At 41.0% G+C, this 23,879-nt stretch overlaps 1 protein-coding gene and 1 pseudogene across 1 annotated transcript in view; one reads left to right on the top strand and one right to left on the bottom strand.

The window, feature by feature from the left end:
- Positions 1-2,654: 2,654 nt before the first annotated feature.
- Positions 2,655-23,879, bottom strand: part of Plac8l1 (PLAC8 like 1) — a 47,353-nt gene continuing 26,128 nt past the window's right edge. Inside the window, exons 3-4 of the mRNA XM_004664718.2 lie at positions 4,232-4,368; positions 2,655-2,789 (exon numbers count right to left, since the gene is read on the bottom strand). Of these exons, the coding sequence (XP_004664775.1) occupies positions 2,655-2,789; positions 4,232-4,368 (272 nt within the window). The remainder of the gene's footprint in view (positions 2,790-4,231; positions 4,369-23,879) is intronic.
- On the top strand, positions 21,777-23,794 carry LOC105944499 (annotated as a pseudogene).

The following is a 23,879-nucleotide window of genomic DNA, read 5'->3' as shown; positions in this document are numbered from 1 at the left end:
GGGAGGTGGGAAAGAAACAGGAAGCTCTGGACTACTCACTCTATGCATGTGTACCCTCTGGAGCAGCAGATCCAAGAGTTGGGGACCCAGGGGACATTCCATCAGGAAGGCAGAGCTGATTCTACTTTTTGTCTTGCTTTTTGAGACACTACATCTCACATTGTAGCCCAGGCTGACCTGGACCTCACTATATAGCTAAAGCTGGCATTGAAATCATAGCAATCCTCCTGCCTCAGTCTTCCAAGTGCTAGGATTACAGGTATCATGGGCCATCATGCCTGGTTAACTGAGTTTTCATCTAAAATTTAATTTAAAAGAGGGCTGGAGAGATGGCTTAGCGGTTAAGCGCTTGCCTGTGAAGCCTAAGGACCCCGGTTCGAGGCTCGGTTCCCCAGGTCCCACGTTAGCCAGATGCACAAGGGGGTGCACGCGTCTGGAGTTCGTTTGCAGAGGCTGGAAGCCCTGGCGCGCCCATTCTCTCTCTCTCCCTCTATCTGTCTTTCTCTCTGTGTCTGTCGCTCTCAAATAAATAAATAAATGAAAATTTTTAAAAAAAGAAAAAAAAATTTAATTTAAAAGAAAATAGTATTCCTTAACTGTAAATAGAAAACTTGTGCCATTTGCTACAAAGTGGCTATAAAATAACTATACTGCATGTTTAATGAGTCCTTACAACTTGCCAAAGCACAGAGCTAAGTGTTCTAGCTCGTGACAACCCTCAAAACCCTATGAGGTCTGTGCTCTCATCATCCATGTTATAGATGAGGAAAGAGAGACACAGAGGTTAGCACATGTGTGTACTATTGCACACTTAATGAACAGATAGTTGCTTCTAGCTCAGACTCAGTCTTTCCAGTTTTGTTCTGACCCACCTATCCCAAACCAGAGAAGATACTCCATTCATAAGAGAGGTGGCTGCTACATTAGCCACCTAGGACCAATAATGAATTGCCACATGCTGAGGATCTGGAAACAGTAGAAACTTACTCTGTCACTGTTTTTAGGCTAGAAGTCCCAAATCAATATTTTTTATACTATTTTACTTATTTATTTGCAAGTAGAGAGAGATAGAAGAAAGACAGAGAAAATGGACACGTCAGGGCTTCTGATCACTGTAAATAATTACAGATGCATGTGCCTCTTTGTGCATCTGGCTTTACATGGATACTGGGGAATTGAACCTGGATTGTTAGGCTTTGCAGGTAAGTGCCTTAACCATGAGCCATCGCTCCAGCCCCCAAATCAAGATTTTCACAGGACCATGCTTCTCCTAACCCTCAGGGGGAGGACTCCTCCCTGCCTTTCCCAGCAATCCCAGGCAGGCCTTGACCTGCAGCACCATCAACCCAGACCCTGCCTTGATCTTCTCATAGCCATCTCCCCTGTGTGTGTCTCTGTTCTATATCTCTTCATACAATCATATTGGATTAGGGCATGCCCTACTATCTGCATCTTAACTTCGTTACATCTGCAAAGACTATATTTCCAGCTAAGGTCTCATCCACAGGCACGAGGCACTGGACTGCAGCATAATCTTTTTATAGGATTAGGAAGTACAGGGAAACTAGTCAACCCACAACACTTGTCAAACTAAGGCTTGAGCCTGGAGCAAGAAGACTGCAAGTATTAGGGAAATGTTCAGGGTTAACACCAACCTTAGATTTTCCCCTTTATGTAACCAAGAAGGAAGGAGTTGGAATGGGGGAACAGCAGTGACTTGTGTGTTTCAATAATATTGGTCCCCAGTCCAGGAGCTAACTAAAATTATTATATCCTGCACATCAGTCCATCAGTGATATTTTGGGAAAGTACATTGGCACAAGAAAGCTACATGCCCAATTCTTCTAGCCAATGCATCCTTGCGTACAGCCCACATAAAAGAATGGCAGTGGAAAGCTGGTGGGAAATACAACCTTCCAAAACTCCAGCAGGGTTGGAGCACAGTCTCACTTCTAGAAGGTGCTGTGCATGGATGGATGTGAATAGTAAATTCAGGCAAATAATAAAGACCTCAAGGAATTACATAAAGAAAAAAAAAACATGGATGCTGTGGAAATAGCTCAGTGATTAAAGGCACTTGTTTACAAAGCCTGTTGGCTGAGGTTCAATTCTCCAGTACCCAACTAAAGCCATCTGGAGTTTACTTGCAGTGACAAGAGGCCCTGATGCACCCACTTGCTCGCTCTCTCTCATTTCGCATTCTCTTTCTCTCTTCTTCCCTCTCTCCTACCTTGAAAACAAATAAAAATATTTTTTAAATAAAAAAGAAAAGAAAGGTGCTGGAGAGATTGCCTAGTGGTTAGTGATAGTTGCCTGTGAAGCCTAAGGGCCCAAGTTTGATTCCCCAGTAAAACAGATACACAAGGGGTGGTGCATGCATCCGGAGTTTGTTTGCAATGGCTAGAGGCCCTGGAGCCCATTCCTCCCCCCTCCCCTCTCTCTCTCCCTCTCTCTCTCTCTCTCTCTCTCTCATTAAAAATAAATAAAATATTTTTTAAAAAAAGAAAAGAAAAAACAACTGCAGAGACAGGAACTGGGGAATCATTTATTTTCCAACTTTTTCAGTGAAAACTTAAAATCAATCTTTCTACTGAAAGAGATTTGAGAGAAGAGAGGGGCATGGAGCAGTAAGGAAGAGGAGTTTTCTTGCTCCATCAAATCAAAGTGTCCTTAGGGAGTGCACAGATTTCGTAGAGTTGGGAAGTCCTCATGTTGAGTTCACGGGCCACCTGACAGATGGAGAAAGGCCAACAGCAGTGCACCACCAGCCAGTCTTCACACAGTGTCCCCTAGGGCAAGACCAGGTTCTCTGTTCTATCCAAATCACACAGGACCATCTCCATTAAATAAGGACCACTTGCTGGTCCATCCCACCCACTACTGCCAAGATTAACCAAACCCATAACTCAAAACCTAGGGTACTGGTTGGCCTAAGTGTCAAGCAGCTCAGTAGCTGTTTCGAGCCCTGCCCTTGGAACTTTTGATATGGGCTTCCTACTTGAAACCTCCAATTTCTTTATTACTATCTCAGGGGTTTTATCTTAAGGTAATTATCATATTTATATCTTTGGAGTAGGTAATAAGCTTAATAGTCCAAAATTGCCATAGTAAGAAGGTGTAAGAAACTTCCTCTTCACAACTGTCTCTGGCCACCTAATACCTGCCTGGGTAACCATGGGTACCAGGTTCCCATGAACACTTATATATAAGCTCTGTGCATATATCTATGTCTGATTTTTGGTTTTTGTTTTTGTTTTTGTTTTAGCTTTTCAAGGTAGTGTCTCACTCTAGTTCAGGCTGACCTGGAATTCACTAGGTAGTCTCAGGATGTCCTCAAACTCATAGTGATCCTCCTATCTCTGCCTCCCAAGCACTGGATTAAAGGCGTGAGCCACCACTACCAGCTGATCTTGTTTATCTAAGGATTTTAGACATTATTTCACAGAATACATAGATGCCTTCATTTGTGTGTGTGTGTGTGTGTGTGTGTGTATATGTGTGTGTCTGGCATTGCTGATGGTAGAACAGGACTTTGTGCATGCTATGTGAGCACTCTTACCATGGGGCTAAGTCTCCAACCCAAGAGGCACCTTTAAAAAAAAACTCTCTGCATCTTAATACATATCACCTGTCTCTCCCCTGTATGGTACTCTAGTCTCAGCTGTGTGGAAACTAACAATCTGGCTTTTTGGAAAGACTCCCAAGCAATCTCCAAAGTGAACTCAGCATATGTCACATAGGCTTTTATTCAAGAAAGACCTCCCAGATAGGCCCCAAACTGGGTATGATTCCATCTGTCATCTTTTCTTGAAGTAATAAAAGACAGAAGTGTGGTTTTCTGTTTGTAGAGGGAAGGGGCTATTCATTGGTTCAGAGATTAAATCCAAGCATGGCCACACCCTCCAGTTCCCAGGCATCACAGCCCAGCTCAGGAAGCATAAATTGTCTAACAAATTGGCCAAGCCCACTGACTAATAATTCGCACTGAAATTTTCCCTTGGAAGCACCTTTTGTCACACAGCATTTGAGAGTTAGCTTACTCTTCCTAATAAAGAAAGAAATCAGAAGATCCTTTGCCTTCCCAATGTTCCCTGTTCAGAGTAGTGTTTTAAGCACCTCATCCACACTTCTTGTTTCTCTGTTTCTTTATTCTTTTGAGGAAATTATGGGTTTGGAAAGTATCTGTGTTCTCATATAGATTGCAATTCATATGTACCTCAAATGCACTTACCCGTATTTTATGTCTCTCTCGGGTACCAATTCTCAGTGCAAAAGTAGACCCAGGTAACAATGGCCAACAAAAGCACTCTCCATAATGCCTGGCGGTGTCACACTCAAGACACACTGGACAAAACAGGCCACAGAAACCTGTCAATACCACATAAAGAAAGCCAAGGTTCTCAAATATTCAAGGATCAACTTCACATCTGAAATAGCATTCACAGCCCTATGCCATCAATTTAGCGCTGCATTGTCTACCTGCAATGAGGGACTGTGAATGAATAACCAGTTCTCAAAACTCAGTGTGTTAAAATCACCATAACTGAGCCACATCAAAATTATGTTCTTTTGTTAAACAGTGCAACTGTTAAATTTGATACAACTCTGCTAATGTCGAGTGTGGTCATTATCTTTTCCTAGCAAGGGCAAAGTGTTAAGTAATTTTTGAATCATAACTATTGTTTCCATTATGCTCATGTAATTTCAGTATTTAAAATGGACACCACATATGGGGTATTCTTGAATAAAAGACATCTTTTGCCATAAAAATGATCAAAAACCCTTTGATGGTATACTGATTCTTCTCCTGATTCTTATTTCTCAGACCAAAAGCTTATGCTAATTTTTGTTAATATCATGGAGCTACTGACACCTGTCCATTTTAATTTGCAAACTATTAAGTGCTTGGTTCCTTGAAAGACAACTGGAAACAGTTTTGTCACTTGCTATTGGCATGATTCCCTGTACACCCAGCATGAGATTCTATATTCCGTATATGTTTTGAATCACAGACTCTTGAGAATATGGCAGTTATGAACTTGCTCCACAAGGGAAAGAAAAATCCAAATACACAAGCATTCAATTTCATGGAGTTCACGGATCTATTGAAAACTATTAACAGACCACAAGTTAAGAGCCCCCCCATATACAGTTAAGATGTTATGTCATCTAGTATTGCAAAAGATGACAATCTTGGTGAATTTAGATAATTAGGACTATGAACCAGTAAAAATACCACAGCCTTTGAAAACATTATAAACATTTTAAACAGGCATAACCCATATGCAAGAAAATGAACAAAAATATTTTAACAATAATTTTACCAATAATCAATTTTAACCACAATATTCACCCAAATAACAACAACAAAAAAAAAGTTGAACACTGCCCTCACCCAGCATTCCCTGTGGTCCCTTCAGTTAATTCTCACCCTCCCATCACCAACTCCTGAGAGAAGCACAGCTCTGATTTCTATTCCCATAAATGAATTTTGCCCCCTCTCAGACTTCATAGAAATGGAATAATGTTCTCTTTTATATTTGGTTCTTTTGTGGAACATCATGGCTTTTTAGATTAGCTCATATAATGTGAATCTGTGCTTTGTTCCTGCTGTTGTGTGGTATTCCATTATATGAATATTCCACAAATTGGTCATCCATTCTCCCATTAGTAGGCATTTGAATATGCCACGTTTGCAATTATGGTTAAAATAACTATACACACTCATTTATAAGTCTTTATGTGAGCCTATCTATAAGTCTACATGTAGATATATGTCTCCATTTTGTTTGGGTAGATTCCTGAAAATGGAATTGCTAAGTCGTGGCATAGATACATGCTTAATTCTATGAGATGTGACAGTTCTGAAAGTATTTGTACCACTCACACTTCTTCCAGCAATGTACAAGAGTTCTCATTTAACATCCTTGCAACATTTGCCATCTATTGATAGTCTTTCCTATTTTAGCCATTCTAACAAGTGGGAAATGATAGTCAGCATGACACTAGAACTACCTGTCAGTGTCCTCCTCTGCTCACTCTTGCGTCCCCAAAAGTGAGCACTGCAGAGTCCGTCTCCAAAATACAGTGACAAGAAGGTAAAAGGTCCTTCCATCTTAGAATCCCCAGGATGCTCCTGGATTCTGGACTACTTCAGCCCCAAAGAGCCAGTGAAGTTAACACCATGCACAAAGATCAAGATGGCAGGCATGGGGTGAGGAAGAGGCTATCTTAAGAAACAGGATATAGACTTCCGGTTAAGATGGCGGCGTAGGTACCACGCCAAAGCAGCCTAGGGGGGAAAAAGACCAAAAAAACTCAGCAAAATACACACTTTTACTAAAAAGTGAGGTGTATAGGAAATTGAGGCGGCAGCAGAGAAGTAGAAGAGTTATAGAGCATCCAGAGCCTGCACAGGCGGGAAAAGCAGCTCCGGCAGCTTAGCCAACCGCCGCAGCCGCGGCGCAGCAGAAAGCCGCCAGACTCGGCTCGAGCCGCAGGAAAAGCCAGGTGCGGGATTTTCCCCTCACACCACGCTCTAAGCAACTCGGGAAATGAGAGGGGAGAGCGGCAGCGAGCAGCGGAGGAGCAGACCGCGAGGTAGAAGAACACGTGGAGCAGCGAGACAACCAGAGCAGCCGCAGCTCCCTCCCCTCCCCCAACGCCTGAACCCAGCTCCAGCGAACAGAGCAGCGGCCCGGGACCCGGCCACGCCAACTTGGGCTGACAGCGGGACCCAAGCAGGAGCAGAGTTCGGCAGCAACTTCAGTGGCTCCAGCACCGGTACCAGCGGCCCCAGCAGCAGCGGACCCAGGAGCGGCAGCGGCGGCAGATCCCGCAGCAGCGGCTTCGGGGGGAGCAGCAGCGGTGGACATGGCAGCGGCAGCTTCAGCAGTGGTGGTGGCTCCGGTGGTGGCAGCTACGGCAGCAGCAGAGGCAGCAGCGGCGGCTCGGTTTGCCCCATAGGAAAAGCAAGTGCCCAGCTCCAGAAATCAGAACAGCAGCCCGACGACCCAGGCAGCAACTTGACTCAGACCAAAATCACCCAAGGTAACTGGGATTGCACCAGGGAAGGGTCTCACTTGGTCACAAGCTGACTTGGATCCCTCAACAGACCAGAAATCTAAACCTCTTTGTTGATAGAGGATCTGGTCATTATAATAACTACTCTTGCATACATACTCGGGGCTGTTTCTGATTGAATGTGTACAGTGTTTAGTTAAATTTTAGAATCTACCTGTATTTTATTCCACTCAGCCTGCTTGAATACTCCTATAGCAGGGAAACTCAAGCCCTAAGAACATCTTTGTAGATACTCTGAGAGTCTTAAGAGCCACACCTAATACCTTAAGGTCCTACCCTGAAAATATATTACATCAAATCAATTGATACAGCTAAGAATACACAGCTAGCTAGAAAATCCAAGCATTAACTTAATCCAAGATGCAAAAATATATACATTATAACACAAGAAACACTAAAAAGCAAGACGATATAAATCCACCTAAAAGTATTAATGCATCAGAAATGTCCTCCAGTGAGAAAGAGTTAGAGGAAATGCCTGAGAAAGAGTTCAAAAGAATAATTATAAATATGTTCAAAGAGGTCAAAGAACACATGAAAACAATCAAAGAAGAAATCAAAGAGGAAATCAAAGGAATCAAAGAAGAGGCAGGACACCAATTTAATGAAATAAAGAAGGCAATACAAGACATAAATAGGGAAACAGAAATAATAAAGAAAAACCAGTCAGAATTACTAGCAATGAAGAACACAGTTAATGAAATAAAAAACTCTGTAGAAAATCTCACCAGTAGGATGGATGAGGGAGAGGACAGAATATCTAAGCTAGAAGACCAGGTGGCAGACCTAATGCAGTCCAACAAAGAGAAAGACAAACTTATAGAAAAGTATGAGTGGGAATTTCAAGATATTCGGGACACTATGAAAAGATCCAATATAAGAATTCAGGGCATAGTAGAAGGAGAAGAACTCCACTCCAGAGGCATAGTAGGCATCTTCAACAAAATCATAGAGGAAAATTTCCCCCAAATTGGGAAAGAGGTGCCAATACAGATACAGGAAGCCTTTAGAACCCCAGCCAGACAAAACCCAGAAAGAACCTCTCCTCGCCATATTATAATCAAACTTCCAAACACACAAACCAAAGAAAAAATATTGAAAGCAGTTAGAGAGAAAAATCAAGTTACCTACAAAAGCAAGCCCATCAGGATTACAGCAGATTATTCAACACAAACTTTTAAAGCCATGAGGGCTTGGAGCGATATATTCCAAGTTCTGAAAGATAACAACTGTCAACCAAGGTTACTTTATCCTGCAAAGTTATCCATTCAAATAGATGGAAAAATAAAGACATTCCATGACAAAAGCAGGTTAAAGGAGTATTTGAAGACAAAACCAGCTCTACAGAAAATACTTGATAGAATCCTCCATACTGAACAAAAGGAAAAGCACACATATAAGGAACCTAGAAAAAACAAGCTATACTCAAATACCAGTTAACAGAAGAGAGCACAGGTAGAACCAGTAACACACACACACACACACACAAATGGCAAACATAAATACACACCTTTCAATAATATCTCTTAATATCAACGGTCTCAATGCCCCAATGAAAAGACATAGATTTGCAGACTAGGTTAAAAAGCAGGATCCTACAATTTGTTGTCTCCAAGAAACTCACCTTTCTACAAAGGATAGACATTATCTTAGGGTGAAAGTTGGAAAATGGTGTTTCAAGCAAATGGGCCTAGAAAAAAAGTTGTGGTTGCTATCCTAATATCTGACAAGGTAGACTTCAGTCCAACGTTAGTCAAGAAAGATAAGGAAGGTCACTTTATATGGATTAAGGGCACACTCCAACAGGAGGACATTACAATCCTAAACATATATGCACCTAACATGGGGGCTCCCAAATTCATCAAACAAACACTATTAGAACTAAGGTCACAGATAACACCAAACACAGTGGTGGTGGGTGATTTTAACACCCCACTCTCATCAATTGACAGGTCATCCAGGGAAAGAATAAACAGAGAGGCATCTGGACTAAATGAGGTCATAGAAGGAATGGACCTAACAGATATATACAGGACACTTCATCCAAAGGCTGCAGAATATACATTCTTTTCAGCAGCACATGGAACATTCTCTAAAATAGACCATATATTAGGACACAAAGCAAATCTTAACAAATTCAGGAAAATTGAAATAATTCCTTGCATTCTATCTGACCACAATGGAATTAAACTACAAATCAGTAGCAAGAAAGGCTATAGAGCATACACAAAATCATGGAAACTAAACAATACACTACTAAATGATGAGTGGGTCAATGAAGAAATCAAAAAGGAAATCAAAAAATTTATAGAGTCAAATGATAATGAGAACACAACATACCAAAATCTCTGGGACACAATGAAGGCAGTTCTAAGAGGTAAATTTATAGCCTTAAGTGCCTATGTTAAGAAATTAGAAAGGTCGCAAGTAAACGACCTAATGCTTCGCCTTAAAGCCTTGGAAAAAGAAGAACAAGGCAAACCAAAAATTAGTAGACGGGAAGAGATAATAAAGATTAGGGCAGAAATTAATGAAATAGAAACAAAAAGAACAATCCAAAGAATTAATGAAACAAAGAGTTGGTTCTTTGAAAGGATAAACAAGATTGATAAACCCTTAGCAAATCTGACCAAAAGAAAGAGAGAAGAGACACAAATTAATAAAATCAGAGATGAACAAGGTAACATCACAACAGATTCCAGAGAAATTCAAAAAATCATAGGGACATACTATAAAAGTATATACTCCACAAAGTATGAAAATCTGAAAGAAATGGATGATTTCCTTGATCTATATGACCTACCTAAATTAAATCAAAATGAGATTAATCACTTAAATAGACCTATAACAAACATGGAGATCCGAACAGTTATCAATAATCTCCCAACTAAAAAAAGCCCAGGCCCGGATGGATTCACTGCTGAATTTTACCAGACTTTTAAGGAAGAGCTAACACCATTGCTTCTTAAGCTTTTCCAGGAAATAGAAAAAGAAGGAATTCTACCAAAATCCTTCTATGAGGCCAGCATCACCCTGATACCAAAACCAGGCAAAGATAGAACAAAAAAAGAAAATTACAGACCAATCTCCCTCATGAACATAGAGGCAAAAATTCTCAACAAAATATTGGCAAACAGAATACAAGAGTATATCAAAAAGATCATTCACCCTGACCAAGTAGGCTTTATCCCAGAGATGCAGGGATGGTTCAACATACGCAAATCTATAAATGTAATACATTACATAAACGGGTTGAAGGACAAAAATCACATGATCATCTCATTAGATGCAGAGAAAGCATTTGACAAAATCCAACATCCCTTCATGATAAAAGTCCTACAGAGACTGGGAATAGAAGGAACATATCTCAATATAATAAAGGCTATTTATGACAAGCCTACAGCCAACATATTACCAAATGGGGAAAAACTGGAAGCTTTTCCACTAAAATCAGGAACAAGACAAGGGTGTCCACTGTCCCCACTTCTATTTAATATAGTTTTGGAAGTCTTAGCCATAGCAATAAGGCAAGAGACACACATAAAAGGGATACAAGTTGGAAAGGAAGAAATCAAGTTATCATTATTTGCAGATGACATGATTCTATACATAAAGGACCCTAAAGACTCTACTAGCAAGCTGTTAGAGCTGATCAAAACCTACAGCAATGTAGCAGGATACAAAATAAATACACAGAAATCAGTAGCCTTCATATATGCTAACAACAAACACACAGAGGATGAAATCAGAGAATCACTCCCATTCACAATTGCATCAAAAAAAATAAAATACCTTGGAATAAACCTAACCAAGGAAGTAAAGAATCTCTACAATGAGAACTTTAAAACACTCAAGCGAGAAATTGCAGAAGACACTAGAAAGTGGAGAAACATCCCTTGTTCCTGGATTGGAAGAATCAATATCGTGAAAATGGCAATCTTACCTAAAGCAATCTACACATTTAATGCAATCCCTATCAAAATTCCAAAGGCTTTCTTCATGGAAATAGAAAAAACAATCCAAAAATTCATTTGGAATCACAAAAAACCTCGAATATCTAAAATAATACTGAGCAACAAAAAAGAGGTTGGTGGTATCACCATACCTGATTTTAACCTATACTACAGAGCCATAGTAACAAAAACAGCATGGTACTGGCACAAAAACAGACATGTAGATCAGTGGAACAGAATAGAGGACCCAGATGTAAGCCCAAGTAGCTATAGCCACCTGATATTCGATAAAAATGCCAAAAATACTCATTGGAGAAGAGACAGCCTCTTCAGCAAATGGTGTTTTGAAAACTGGATAAATATCTGCAGAAGGATGAAAATAGATTCTTCTCTCTCGCCATGCACAAGAATTAAGTCCAAATGGATTAAAGACCTTGACATCAGACCGGAAACTCTGAAACTGCTAGAGGAAAAAGTAGGGGAAACCCTTCAACATATTGGTCTTGGCAAAGACTTTCTGAATACAACCCCAGTTGCTCAGGCAATAAAACCACAGATTAACCACTGGGACCTAATGAAATTACAAAGATTTTGCACCGCAAAGGACACAGTGAAAAAAGCAAAGAGGCCACCTACAGAATGGGAAAATATCTTCGCCAGCTATATATCTGATAGAGGATTAATATCTAGGATATACAAAGAACTCAAAAAGTTAAATAATAAGGAATCAAACAAGCCAATCAAAAAATGGGCTATGGAGCTAAATAGAGAGTTCTCAAAGGAAGAAATACGAATGGCATATAAGCATCTAAAAAAATGTTCTACGTCACTAGTCATCAGGGAAATGCAGATTAAAACTACATTGAGATTCCATCTCACTCCTGTCAGATTGGCCACCATCATGAAAACAAATGATCATAAATGTTGGCGGGGATGTGGAAAAAAAGGAACCCTTCTGCACTGCTGGTGGGAATGCAATCTGGTCCAGCCATTGTGGAAAACAGTGTGGAGGTTCCTAAAACAGCTAGAGATTGATCTACCATATGACCCAGCTATATCACTCCTAGGCATATATCCAAAGGACTCATCTCTCAGCTTCAAGTAATTCTAGGATATTTTACCCTGTATTAATCCTAACTTGGGATATGGCCCATGAAAGTGTGCTTGCTTAGCATGCATCAGATGCAATCCCAATGCTACAAAAAATAAATCTGTGCATGCATGCATGCATACATACACACACACACACACACACACACACACACACACACTTCCCAGGGAGATCAAGAGACCCCACCCAGCACTGATAACAGGGTGGAGCCGCTTATTGCATGTATACAGTGGCCACAGTGTATGCCTTAAATCAGGGGAATTTGTAATCAATGACACACAAAAGTCAATCAATTCACACTTTATGTGATGATTATGAAATAGTGAAAACCCCTGCAAATAAAATTAATCAAAAATGATGCAGTAGTAAAGATAACAAGCTAAAACATTGATTAATTATGTTGACACAGTCTCCTGACCTGTGTCACTTTAATTGTGAAGGGAGTGGACACCAGCAAAGACACTGCTTATGTGCATTTGGACTGTTTCACCATATTATCATGAATCATAGTTTTCTAATTTTTAACATTTTCATCATATAACCATGTTATCTAAGTGTTATTTAGAATATTATATTAGATAGTAAAGAAAATTCAATTACGTTGAGATAAAAGTCTGCTGTGTTGTTCAAACTTTTATTCTGATTATCCAACTGACAGAGGCCTAATCTCTATAATCTACAAAGAACTCAAAAACCTAACAAATAAAAAGTCAAACAGCCCACTCACAAAATGGGACAGAGCTGGACAGGCAGTTCACAGAGGAAGAAATATCAATGGCAAGCACACACTTAAGAAAATGTTCATCATCCCTAATCATCAGGGAAATGCAAATTAAAACAACTATGAGATTCCACATTACCCCCAGTAAGGATAGAAAACATCAAAAAAAAATCACATGAAAATAAATGCTGGCGAGGATGTGGAGAATTAGGAACCCTCATCCACTGTTGGTGGGAATGTAAGATGGTACAACCTCTTTGGAAAGCAATATGGAGACTCCTGAAAAAGCTGACTATAGAATTACCAACAGACCCAGTTATTCCCTTACTGGGCATATACCCTAAAATCTTTAAACCACAATCCAAAGAGATATGCTCAACCATGTTTGTAGTGGCTAAGAGCTGGAATCAACCCAGATGCCCATCGCTAGAAGAATGGATAACTAAGATGTGGTTTATTCTGTAATGACTCATTCTTGCATGGAGTTCACTGGTGCAAGCAAGCTCTGCTGAAAACATTTTGCGTGTGTTAACTCACTTAATCTTTGCAATAATCCTATAGGTAGTCCTAAAGAGGACATGGTGGACCACCCCCGTAATTGCCCTACTTTGGGAGGCAAGGCAAGGGTTCATGAGTTTAAGGACAGCATGGACTACCTAGGGAGTTCAAAGCTAGTCTACATTTATCCAGACCCTACTTCAGAACACCAATCAATAAATAAAATAGGTTCTTATCTCAATTTTTACAAATAACCAGATCTCCAGAAGTGCATACAATTATCAGAGGAGGGCAGAAACAAGATTTGAACTCCAGTCTGGCCCTAAAGTCCTAATATGTGTCCATATGTTCTCATGATTTATTTTGCCACAGTGAGTGGATTTGTTTTCACTACTTTATATTTCTTCCTCAAAAATAGCTTAAATGATGAGAGTCCTTTGAGAAGCATCCTCTGAGTCACATGCCATGGCTCTGAGGTGCACGGAGCCCTATAGGGCTGGGAGGAGGCTTAGTTGGTGATGTGATTGCCTTATGAGCATGAAGGCCTGACTCTGATCCCCAGAACCCATATAAAAATACCAAACATGGGGTTTGTGCTTATAATCCTAGTGTTGAGGAGGCAGAGACAAGTGGAGCCTTGGGCTTGCTGGCTAGCTAGTCAGCCTAATTGGCAAGTTTCAGGCCAGTGAGAAACTTTATCTCAAAAGTGAGGTGGGGGTGATATCTAGGGAGATGGCTCAGCAGGGACCAACACTTGTCATGCAAGCATGAGGGCCCAAAAGGGCCTGATTTTCTTTGAGTTCAATTCCCAGCCACCCACCTAAAACAGCTAGTCATAGCCACACACATCTATTACTCCACTTGGGTGGAAGTAGAGACCAGAGAATTTCTGCTGCTTGCAGAAATAACATCTTAGGGTTCAGCGAAAAATTCTATGTCAAGGAAGCATGTGAGTGAACAATAAAGCCAGATACCCAACATTCTCCTTTGGCCCCCACACACCTGTGCATAAGACATCCATAGATGAACACACATGCATATATCATGTACACCACACAGCACACAGTATACACACAACACATACTACACACACACACCACAACACATATTACACACATACTCCCCATACATAGTATACACACATAGGACACAATACAACACATACTATACATACAAATACTAGTAATAAAGGCTGGAGAGATGGCTCAGTGGTTAAGTGTGCTTCCTGGGCAAGCAAGAGGGCCTGAAAGGACTGAAACCTCTGGAGTTCATATCTCCAGATCCCACACAAATAGCTGGATATGACTACCCATGTCTGTAACCACAGTCCCACAGGGGAGCAGAGACCCAACAATCATCGGAGCCATTAAAGCTCCTGAATTTGTACAGAGACTTGGGCTCAAAACACGACCAGGTAGAAGAGTGTTGAAGTGAGACACCTGATATTCCCCCAGCACATGTGAGTGTTTACAATCTGGCCACCATAGGTGAGCATCCCCTGCCCCAGAAGAGGGTATAGGATGCCACACTACACTACACATACGTGCACCACACCATACACACACCACAGTAAGTTCCAGGTCAGCCTGGGCTAGAGTGAGAATCTACCTCAAAAAATAAGTAAATAAATACTTTAATTAATTTTAAGTTTAAGATTGACCTCTGTACACATGTACACATACACACATGCACCAATGCATTTTTAGAAGTTTTTAAGTGTATTTATTTGCAAGTAGAGAGGGAGAGAGAATGGATGTTCCAGGGCCTCTAGCCACTGCAAACAAACTTCACATGCATGCACCACTTTGTGCATCTGGCTTTACGTGGGTACTGGGGAATTGAGCCCACATTGTTAGGCTTCTCAGGCAAGCACTTTAACCACTGAGCAATCTCTCCAGCCCATCAATCATTTTTTTAAAAAAATACTCATCAGGTGTGGTGGTGCATGCCTTTAATCCCAGGACTCAGGAAGCTACAGTAGGAGGATCATCATGAGTTCATCATGAGGCCAGATGGAAGTGGAAATAGGGCCAGCCACTTGAGACGATAACTTCAGTGGATCTGTTAAGATTTTACAGCCCTCTAGGACCAATTAATTTCATTTATTAGTATCTACCTCCTACAGCAATGCTTCTGCAAGCACATGAAATAACAAATACAAAACTAGTCACGGTAGTATTGTCTATAATATCAAATTTAGAACAATGTAAATGTATGTCAACAGACTAAAAATACATATCAATCATAGTGCAGCAAGAAGGAGGTGGTGAAAGATCTGCTAAGTATCAATACAGTTAAATTTCTAAGCCATATTTTGACTAAAAAATCAAATTTGGGCCTGATGACATGATTCAGTGAGTAAAAGTACTTGACGAACAAGCATGAGTTAGATCCTCAGCACTCACATAAGAAGCCAGCTGTGGCCACACGTGTCTATACTTCAGGGCTGAAGGGGTGAAGATGAGAGAATCACTGGAGGTCACTAGGCAGCCAGACTAACCAAAACACAAGCAGCTCCAGGTTCAGTGAGAGACTCGTCTCAAGGAAACAACATGAAGATTGATAAAGATACCCGACATTCCACTCTGGTCTCTACAGTCGTGCACACAGGGCACACACAACTACCCACATGAGCATATCCTACACGTACACACACCACCCCTCCACACGCACACAGATCAGCTCACATGATGTGACGGTATAGCATAATACCATTCATGCTTTGGTTAAAGAGATACAAAGTAATGGATACACAGATAAATTCAGAGAAAAATACCTTGAGCAAACCCTCCAAATTGATATTTGTTATTACTGTTGTTTATAACCCCAAATTGATTTGTAAAAAGAGACATAGATCCTTTTCCCATCAGGTTTCATTTTCATAAAGTGAAGGTATCAATGCATTATTAGCAAAATATTTTTTCCTGAGGAGCTCAAGTTCAGGACAGATCTGTGGCATAAATTTAGCCTCTTCTTTTACACCTAAGGTGCAGTGGTTGCATGAGCACCCATAGCCTAAGCCCAGCCTGTTCTCCACCCACATTGGTGCTTCACTACTAACCATCCAGAATCACAGGAAGTCAAGATAAAGACAAGAAGTCTTGGTGTGTAACCCAGAGAGCAGAAGTACGAAAGGAAACTGCAGAAAGGCACATTTCAGATCAATTGTTATTAAAAAAAAAGGGGGGGGAGGGCTTTCTAATTATAACAAGACACTTTAAAAAGGAAGGGGGGGCTAGAAAGATGGCTTAGCAGCTAAGGCACTTGCCTACAAAGCCAAAGGACCCAGGACCCACATGAGCCCCAGGCACAAGGAGGCACATGTGTCTGGCGTTTGTTTTCAGCAGCTGGAGCCCCAGGCACACCCATTCTCTATCTGCCTCTTTCTCTTTCTCTTTCTCTCTCTCTCTCAACACACAAATATATAAATAAAAGTTAGTAAATAAAGGAATGGAGCACACTTACTCATTGCCAGAGCAAGTGTAAATTAGTACAAGTTCTGGGGGAAAGCCACCTGGCAGCACCTGTCAAGATGTGAAATGAGTGCACCAGCAACAACCCAACAGATGTCCTCACACATGTACAAAATGACACTTGCATAAAGATATTCATATAGCATTAGCATGAATAGTAAAAAGTCTTGTCAAGTACATAACAGTCCACTGATGAAGATTTTTTGATAAATAAACTATGGCATAATGGAATCTTTGCAGTTATTTAAGAAATTAGCTCCTGTATTGTGAAATTACAACACAAGTACAAAGCAATGTGTGTTTTTAATTCTAGCCTCTGTGTAAATTATATACACACACCCATAAGCAAAAACATCTGAAATAGAACTAAAATATTAGCAGTGGTTACCACCGAGGGTCACAAATATAGAATACAGATTTTTTTTTTCTTTCTTCTTTTGTCTTTGTTCACAATGATTAAATAGTGCTTTTATAATTAAAATATATTTACACATTTTTTTAAACTTAAAAGACATATATTCATATACATATACAATACATTTACTATCTCTGACTGTTTTATTTTTCCCCCTTAGGATTATCTGACTGTAGAACTTTAAGTTAAATGTTTTCATTATTTTATGCTTCAGAAGGAAAGACACTGAGAACTCACAGACAAATGTTTAAAAGTGGACTGGGTGTAACCTTTAGCGAGTGGATTAGCAGATACTCTCTTGTTTTAGTTATTGCCATTGCTAAATAAAAATGCCTCTCTACCCTTTTCTTGTTTCACTTGAATTCCTATACACTCAGCTTAACATCCTTTTTTGTACAAATAGTCTTTGAGACAAAAATGTAAAGACTTAGTTTTCTAATGAAACCCAAAGTATCAAAGTCATTTTCATTTTCAAAATGTATTTAAAGAAATGCTTATTTCAATATAAAACTCCATAGTACTAAATTAAAACACATTAAAAACACGGCTAACCAACTGACTTTAGGAGACTGTTAGGTTATAAATTTGAGCATCTAATTTAGTTCTGTAATTCTTCACCCTCTAACACAGATATTAACAAAAAATAATCTTATTTTTCATAAATTGACATTAAAATATAAATCAAACTTTTGGTGGAAAATTCCTTTAAAGATAGGAAATACATTGTTTTAAATTGCATAATTATTACAAAAGAACTATAAAATTATAAACTTTTTTTTAAAATGCACTGAAAATGTCTGTAGGAAAAACATGAAACTGGTTGAAGTCCTGAAAATCTACATTACCATAAGTACCACCTTAGTTGATGAGACTTAAAAATACACAAAAAAAGGGCTGGAGAGACGGCTTAGCGGTTAAGCGCTTGCCTGTGAAGCCTAAGGACCCCAGTTCGAGGCTCGGTTCCCCAGGTCCCACGTTAGCCAGATGCACAAGGGGGCGCACGCGTCTGGAGTTCATTTGCAGAGGCTGGAAGCCCTGGCGCACCCATTCTCTCTCTCTCCCTCTATCTGTCTTTCTCTCTGTGTCTGTCACTCTCAAATAAATAAAAAATGAACAAAATATTTTAAAACAAATACACAAAAAAGTAATTAGCACCAACACTGTAAATGTTCAAATAGTATACCAAGGAAATTCCAGGCCTGAGTATAACATCATTAAAAGTTATATTTAACCTGAACTTTCCTACAATAATAAATATATTCTTTCAAAACTTTAGAAAATGTTAAGCTAGCTTTATTCATTTTCACCACAACATTAAGGTAATGTATGGCAATTACCATTTACTTTGGTTTGGGATAAGCAGGAACGGTAGAAAAACAAGTATTTCCCAAATAATACAGGAGTATTTGATGGGAGTGGGGGTGGAACAGTTTTCTAATTAGAACTGAGATTTTTTTCTGAAACGTTTTATTGGAACTCTTTATAACTACATTGCTTGATTTTAACTTTATATTCCCTGTTTGTTATTTGATGGTGCTAAGATTTGGCATGAGGATAGAAGTGTCTAGAAGTGGGTACAGAGCATAATAGTTAAGAATTTTGAGTAAGCTAATGTATATTCAAAATATATTCAACCTTGTTATATCAAAGAATTTACTTTTTGAACAAGATTCATTTATAATTTTAATTACAAAACAGCCAGCACACAATATGAAATAAGCCGAACGATTTTGGCTTTCAAAAAGCCAGAACACATAGCTAATTAATTACAAACATATCTACCCAATGTCCATGACGCTCGACAGCCGCCCGGTTCGTAGCGCTGGCGGCTGAGAAGAGACAGCAACACGCGCCCCGCCAACCTGGGCACCCGAACTGTCCGACCCTCCGTATTTACATATTTTAAATATTTATTTGCAAGCAGGTAGAGAGAGATGGGATGCAACAGGGTCTCCAGCCACTGCAAATGGCCACCAGATGTATGTGCCACTTTGTGCATGCGGCCTTATGTGGGTACTGGAGAATTGCACTTGAGTCATTAGGCTCTGCAGGCAAGTGCCTTAATTGCTGAGCCATCTCTCCCCCTCAATATATTTACACTTTAAGATGGTTTATGTTCCTCTAAGTACATGTGTATGTCTGTACTTCGGTAAGAGCAGCAACCTCTGGAAACAGGATAGAGGGAAAGCAAGATCCAGGATGTGATTTTCACATAACAAAAGAGGATTCTTTAGGGCTGGGAAGATGATGTAGTGGCTAAGACACTTGCCTGCAAAGCCAAAGGACCCAGGTTCAACTCCCCAATACCCATTTAAAGTAAGATGCATAAGGTGATGCATGTGTCTAGAGTTCATGTACAGTGGCTAGAGGCCTTGGCATACTCATTCTCTCTCTATCTGCCTCTCTCTCTCTCTCAAATAAATAAAATATTTTAGGGCTGGAGAGATGGCTTAGCAGTTAAGGCGCTTGCCTGCAAAGCCAAAAGACCCAGGTTCAACTCCCTAGGACCCACGTAAACCAGATGCACAAGGGGGCACACACATCTGGAGTACATCTGAAGTTCATTTGCAGTGGCTGGAGGCCCTGTGCCCATTCTCTCTCTCAACCTGCCTATCTCTCTCTCTCTCTCCCTCTCTCTCTCTCCCTCTCTCTCTCTCCCTCTCTCTTTTTCTCTCTCTCTCTCTCTCTGTGTGTGTGTGTGTGTGTGTGCCTATCTCAAATTAATAAGAATAAAATATTTAAAAGTACATTTTTAAAAGCCAGGCATGGTGGCACATGCCTTTAATCCCAGCACTGGGGAGGCAGCGGTAGGAGGATTGCCATGAGTTCGAGGCCACCCTGAGACTCCATAGTGAATTCCAGGTGAGCCTGGGCTAGAGTGAGACCCTAACTCGACAAACCAAAAAAAAAAAAAAAGTATATTTTTAAATAAAAAAAATTTTAAACCAATATTGGGATTGGAGAGATGGCTCAGCAGTTAAGGCACTTGCTTGCAAAGCCTAGCAACGTGGGTTCAAGCCCCTAGTACCCACAATGGCACATGCATCTGGAGCTTACTTGAAGCAGCTGGAGACCCTAGTCTGTCCATTCTCCCCTCCTCTCTCTCTCTCTCTCTCTCCTTACAAATAAATATTTTTTAAGCCAACATTGAGGACTGAAGAAATGGCTTAGTAGGTAAATTGCTTGCCTGCAAAGCCTAAGGACTCATGTGCAATTCTCCATTTCATTATGACTTTATCTGTATATTTTTTTAAAGCGAAGAGAAAGGAAGAGAGGAGGGTACTTAATAGGTTGGTATTGTATATATGTAAGTAGGAGAATAGATTAATGGGGGTGAAAAGGCCCAAAATGAGGTCAGGAGAAGAGATTGAATAAAGGAAAGGTGGAGGGAGGGCCAGTCAAAATCTAAGAGGATGCAAATAAATCACATGGAATCCTCCAGTTTCGGGCAATGGAACACTCAGGAGCCATAGATCGTTGTTAGAAAATTTTCAGTGCCAGGGATGGGATATCTCTATATTTTTTGATTTGGCTGAACTATTCCTTTTGTGTGTATGGTGTGCATGGTTGGGTTGTGTGCACACCATAGCATGCCTGTGAAGGTCAGATGACAGCCTCAGGGTGTTGGTCTTCATATTCCACCTTGTTTGTGACAGGGTCTCTCACTGTTTCTTGCTGCTGCCAACACCAGACTAGCTTTCCCATAAGTTTCATGATTCTCCTAACCCCATCTCCCATTTCCATAGGAGTATTGGGGTTACCAATGTCTGTGCTACTTGCACATAGATATATGGCTTATATGTGGGCTCTGGGGATCCAAACTCTGGTTATCAGGCCTATGCAGCAAGTGCTTTTAACCACTGAGAAATCCCTCGACCCTTTATGTGTGTGTGTGTGTATGTATGAATGCACGTGTGTATGTCTATTTGCATGTGAGTGGGTACACATGCACCTGTGTGCATGTGTGTGGAGGCCACACTTAGCTTCATCTTCATGTTTGAGCTCTCAGCTTCTCTATTGCAAAGGACCTGGAGACACCCATTTCCACTTCTCAGTACAGTGTGCATTCAGATTAAAAGAGGCAGGAGAGAGAGGAAATTTAAAATATACAATTACCATGAAATAAAGACACAAAATGTCAAAAAGAAATGAAAATCACAGCTGTCCATAATGTACTCTTTGCTTAATGGATGACAAATTGTAGCAATAATTCTCAGCATCTGCTTGAAAAATGTCCCAGGATGGGAATCTGGCATAGAGTAGTCATAGGAAGAAATTCATTTGTTCTCAAGTCTGTCACAACTATTTGATCAGTGATTTCCTTGAAATGAATCTCCATGGATGAAATAATTCACAACTGAAAGTCATGTTAAGTCAGGAATAGTGGTACACACCTGCAATTCCAGCACTCAGGAAGTTGAGGCCAAAGAATGGAGTGTTCAAGGCTTATCTAGAGCTACACAGAGAGATCTTGTCTCAGAGGGAAGAAGTTTCTTTTTAAACAAGGTAGGAGTGATGCCCGATGTTCATCACACTTATACACCAGCTGCTGCCTCGGAATTACGGAGCAGGACTCTCATTCCGAGTCCCAGCCTTGCCAGATAGTGAGGCCTCAGACCAGGGAAGCCCCAGATTGAACTACTCCTGCTAAAATGACCATTTTCAGGGTGAAACACAGATAAAACATTTGTTTGAGTACTGTTTTCTTGGCACGGCCACAACAAAACACTACATGAGCACCTTAAAAACAAAACCATTCTCTCTCCACAGAATGTGGAGGCTAGAAGTCCAGATATTTTAGAGCTGGTTTATTCTGAGGCCTAATTTTGTCATATTGTAAAGACCTTACTTCCAAATAAGGTCACAGAGGTTTCAAGTGGACATGAATGTTAAGGAGACACTATTCAACCTAGTACAGTTTGTGAGCAAAAACCAAACAGACCCAGTTAATCATGACCCTTTCTATTATCTACTTTAACCTTGGCAACAGCCCTTGAGGTTGGCACCTTTATTATTTTCACATTAGAGATGGAAAAACAAAGACCCAGGGAACTTGTTCAAAGTGACATGGCCAGTCAGAGGCAGAGTGAGGATTCCAGGTGAGGCCCATATCCATTACAGAACTGCTCTATTAGCCACATTACATTCCAGGCTTTGTAGCAGTTGGACACACACTGATGTTCCCCCACTTCTCAACCCTAGGCTATAAAAAGAAAATCGTCCATGTGCCAGTTTGGAGCTAGAGCTCCTCATCTCTGCACCATTCTGTGCCCTCTCTGTACCTCTTGCACAGAGAAAACAGCAGAGAACCAGAAACATCCTGAGAGAGCCGAAGAATGGCTGTCATGGTTGTCTGGTCAGAAAGCCATATAACTGTGCAGGAAGAGACCTGCAGACCACTGGGCTACAGAAACAAAAGAGACTGATGAAGGAGGTTTGACTCAGTGCTTCCTAGCTCATCCACACTGTGATACTTTAAGATAAATTAAGAACTTTGCAGAAGTCTCTACAGGCTGGAAAGAACCATTCTTTAAAAATACTAGGATCTGGTTGGGCGTGGTGTTGCACGCCTTTAATCCCAGCACTTGAGAGGCAGAGGTAGGAGGATGGCTGTGAGTTTGAGGGCACCCTGATACTACATAGTGAATCCAGGTCAGCATGGGCTAAAGTGGGACCCTACCTTGAAAAACCAATAAATAAATAAATTATACACACACACACACAGGATCTAAAGAACCCGGCATGGTGCTGCACACCTTTAATCCCAAAGGTAGGATCGCCATGAGTTCAAGGCCACACTGAGACTACATAGTGAATTCCAGGTCAGCCTGAGCTAGAGTGAGACCCTACCTCGAAAAACCAAAAAAAGAAAAGAAAAGAAAGAAAAATATTAGGATCTGGAGAGGTGGCTCAGCAATTAAGGTGCTTGCCTACAAAGCCTAATGACCAGGGTTCAATTCCCCAGTACCCACTTAAGCCAGCTGCAAAGCCATCTTTGCATTGTTCGGGGCTCCGCCTCTCCTGCCGCAGACTCCGCCGCCGCCTGCCTTCCCTCCCTCTCTCCGGCCGCGGACTCCGGCAGCCTTTTCGCCAGTGTCTTCGAGCTCTTGCTTTCTCTTTTGCCAGGGGCACGGGCTCACCTGCGCCCCACCAGGTCAGACGAGGCTGCGGACACCAGCTCCGAGATCACCACCAAGGATTTGAAAGAAAAGAAGGAAGTTGTGGAGGAGGCAGAAAATGGAAGAGAAGCCCCTGCCAATGGGAATGCTAATGAGGAAAATGGGGAACAGGAGGCTGACAATGAGGTAGATGAAGAAGAAGAAGAATGGGGAGGAAGAGGGGGAGGAGGAAGAAGGTGATGGTGAGGAAGAGGATGGAGATGAAGATGAGGAGGCGGAGGCAGCTATGGGCAGGCAAGTGCGCTGCTGAAGATGAGGAGGAGGATGTTGATACCAAGAAGCAAAATACCGATGAGGATGACTAGACAGCAAAAAAGGAAAAGTTATTGAAAAAAGGCTACCATGACCTATTCACCCTCCACTTCCCGTCTCAGAACCTAAACCTTCCAGTAGAGAGGCCGCCGGCCAACCACGGGCAGCGCCGCCTGCAGATGACGCGCTCTTCA

Source organism: Jaculus jaculus, chromosome 13, assembly GCF_020740685.1.
Source record: "Jaculus jaculus isolate mJacJac1 chromosome 13, mJacJac1.mat.Y.cur, whole genome shotgun sequence".
In the NCBI taxonomy this organism is placed as follows: Eukaryota; Metazoa; Chordata; class Mammalia; order Rodentia; family Dipodidae; genus Jaculus; species Jaculus jaculus.
This window is presented reverse-complemented; position numbering and strand designations above follow the sequence as displayed.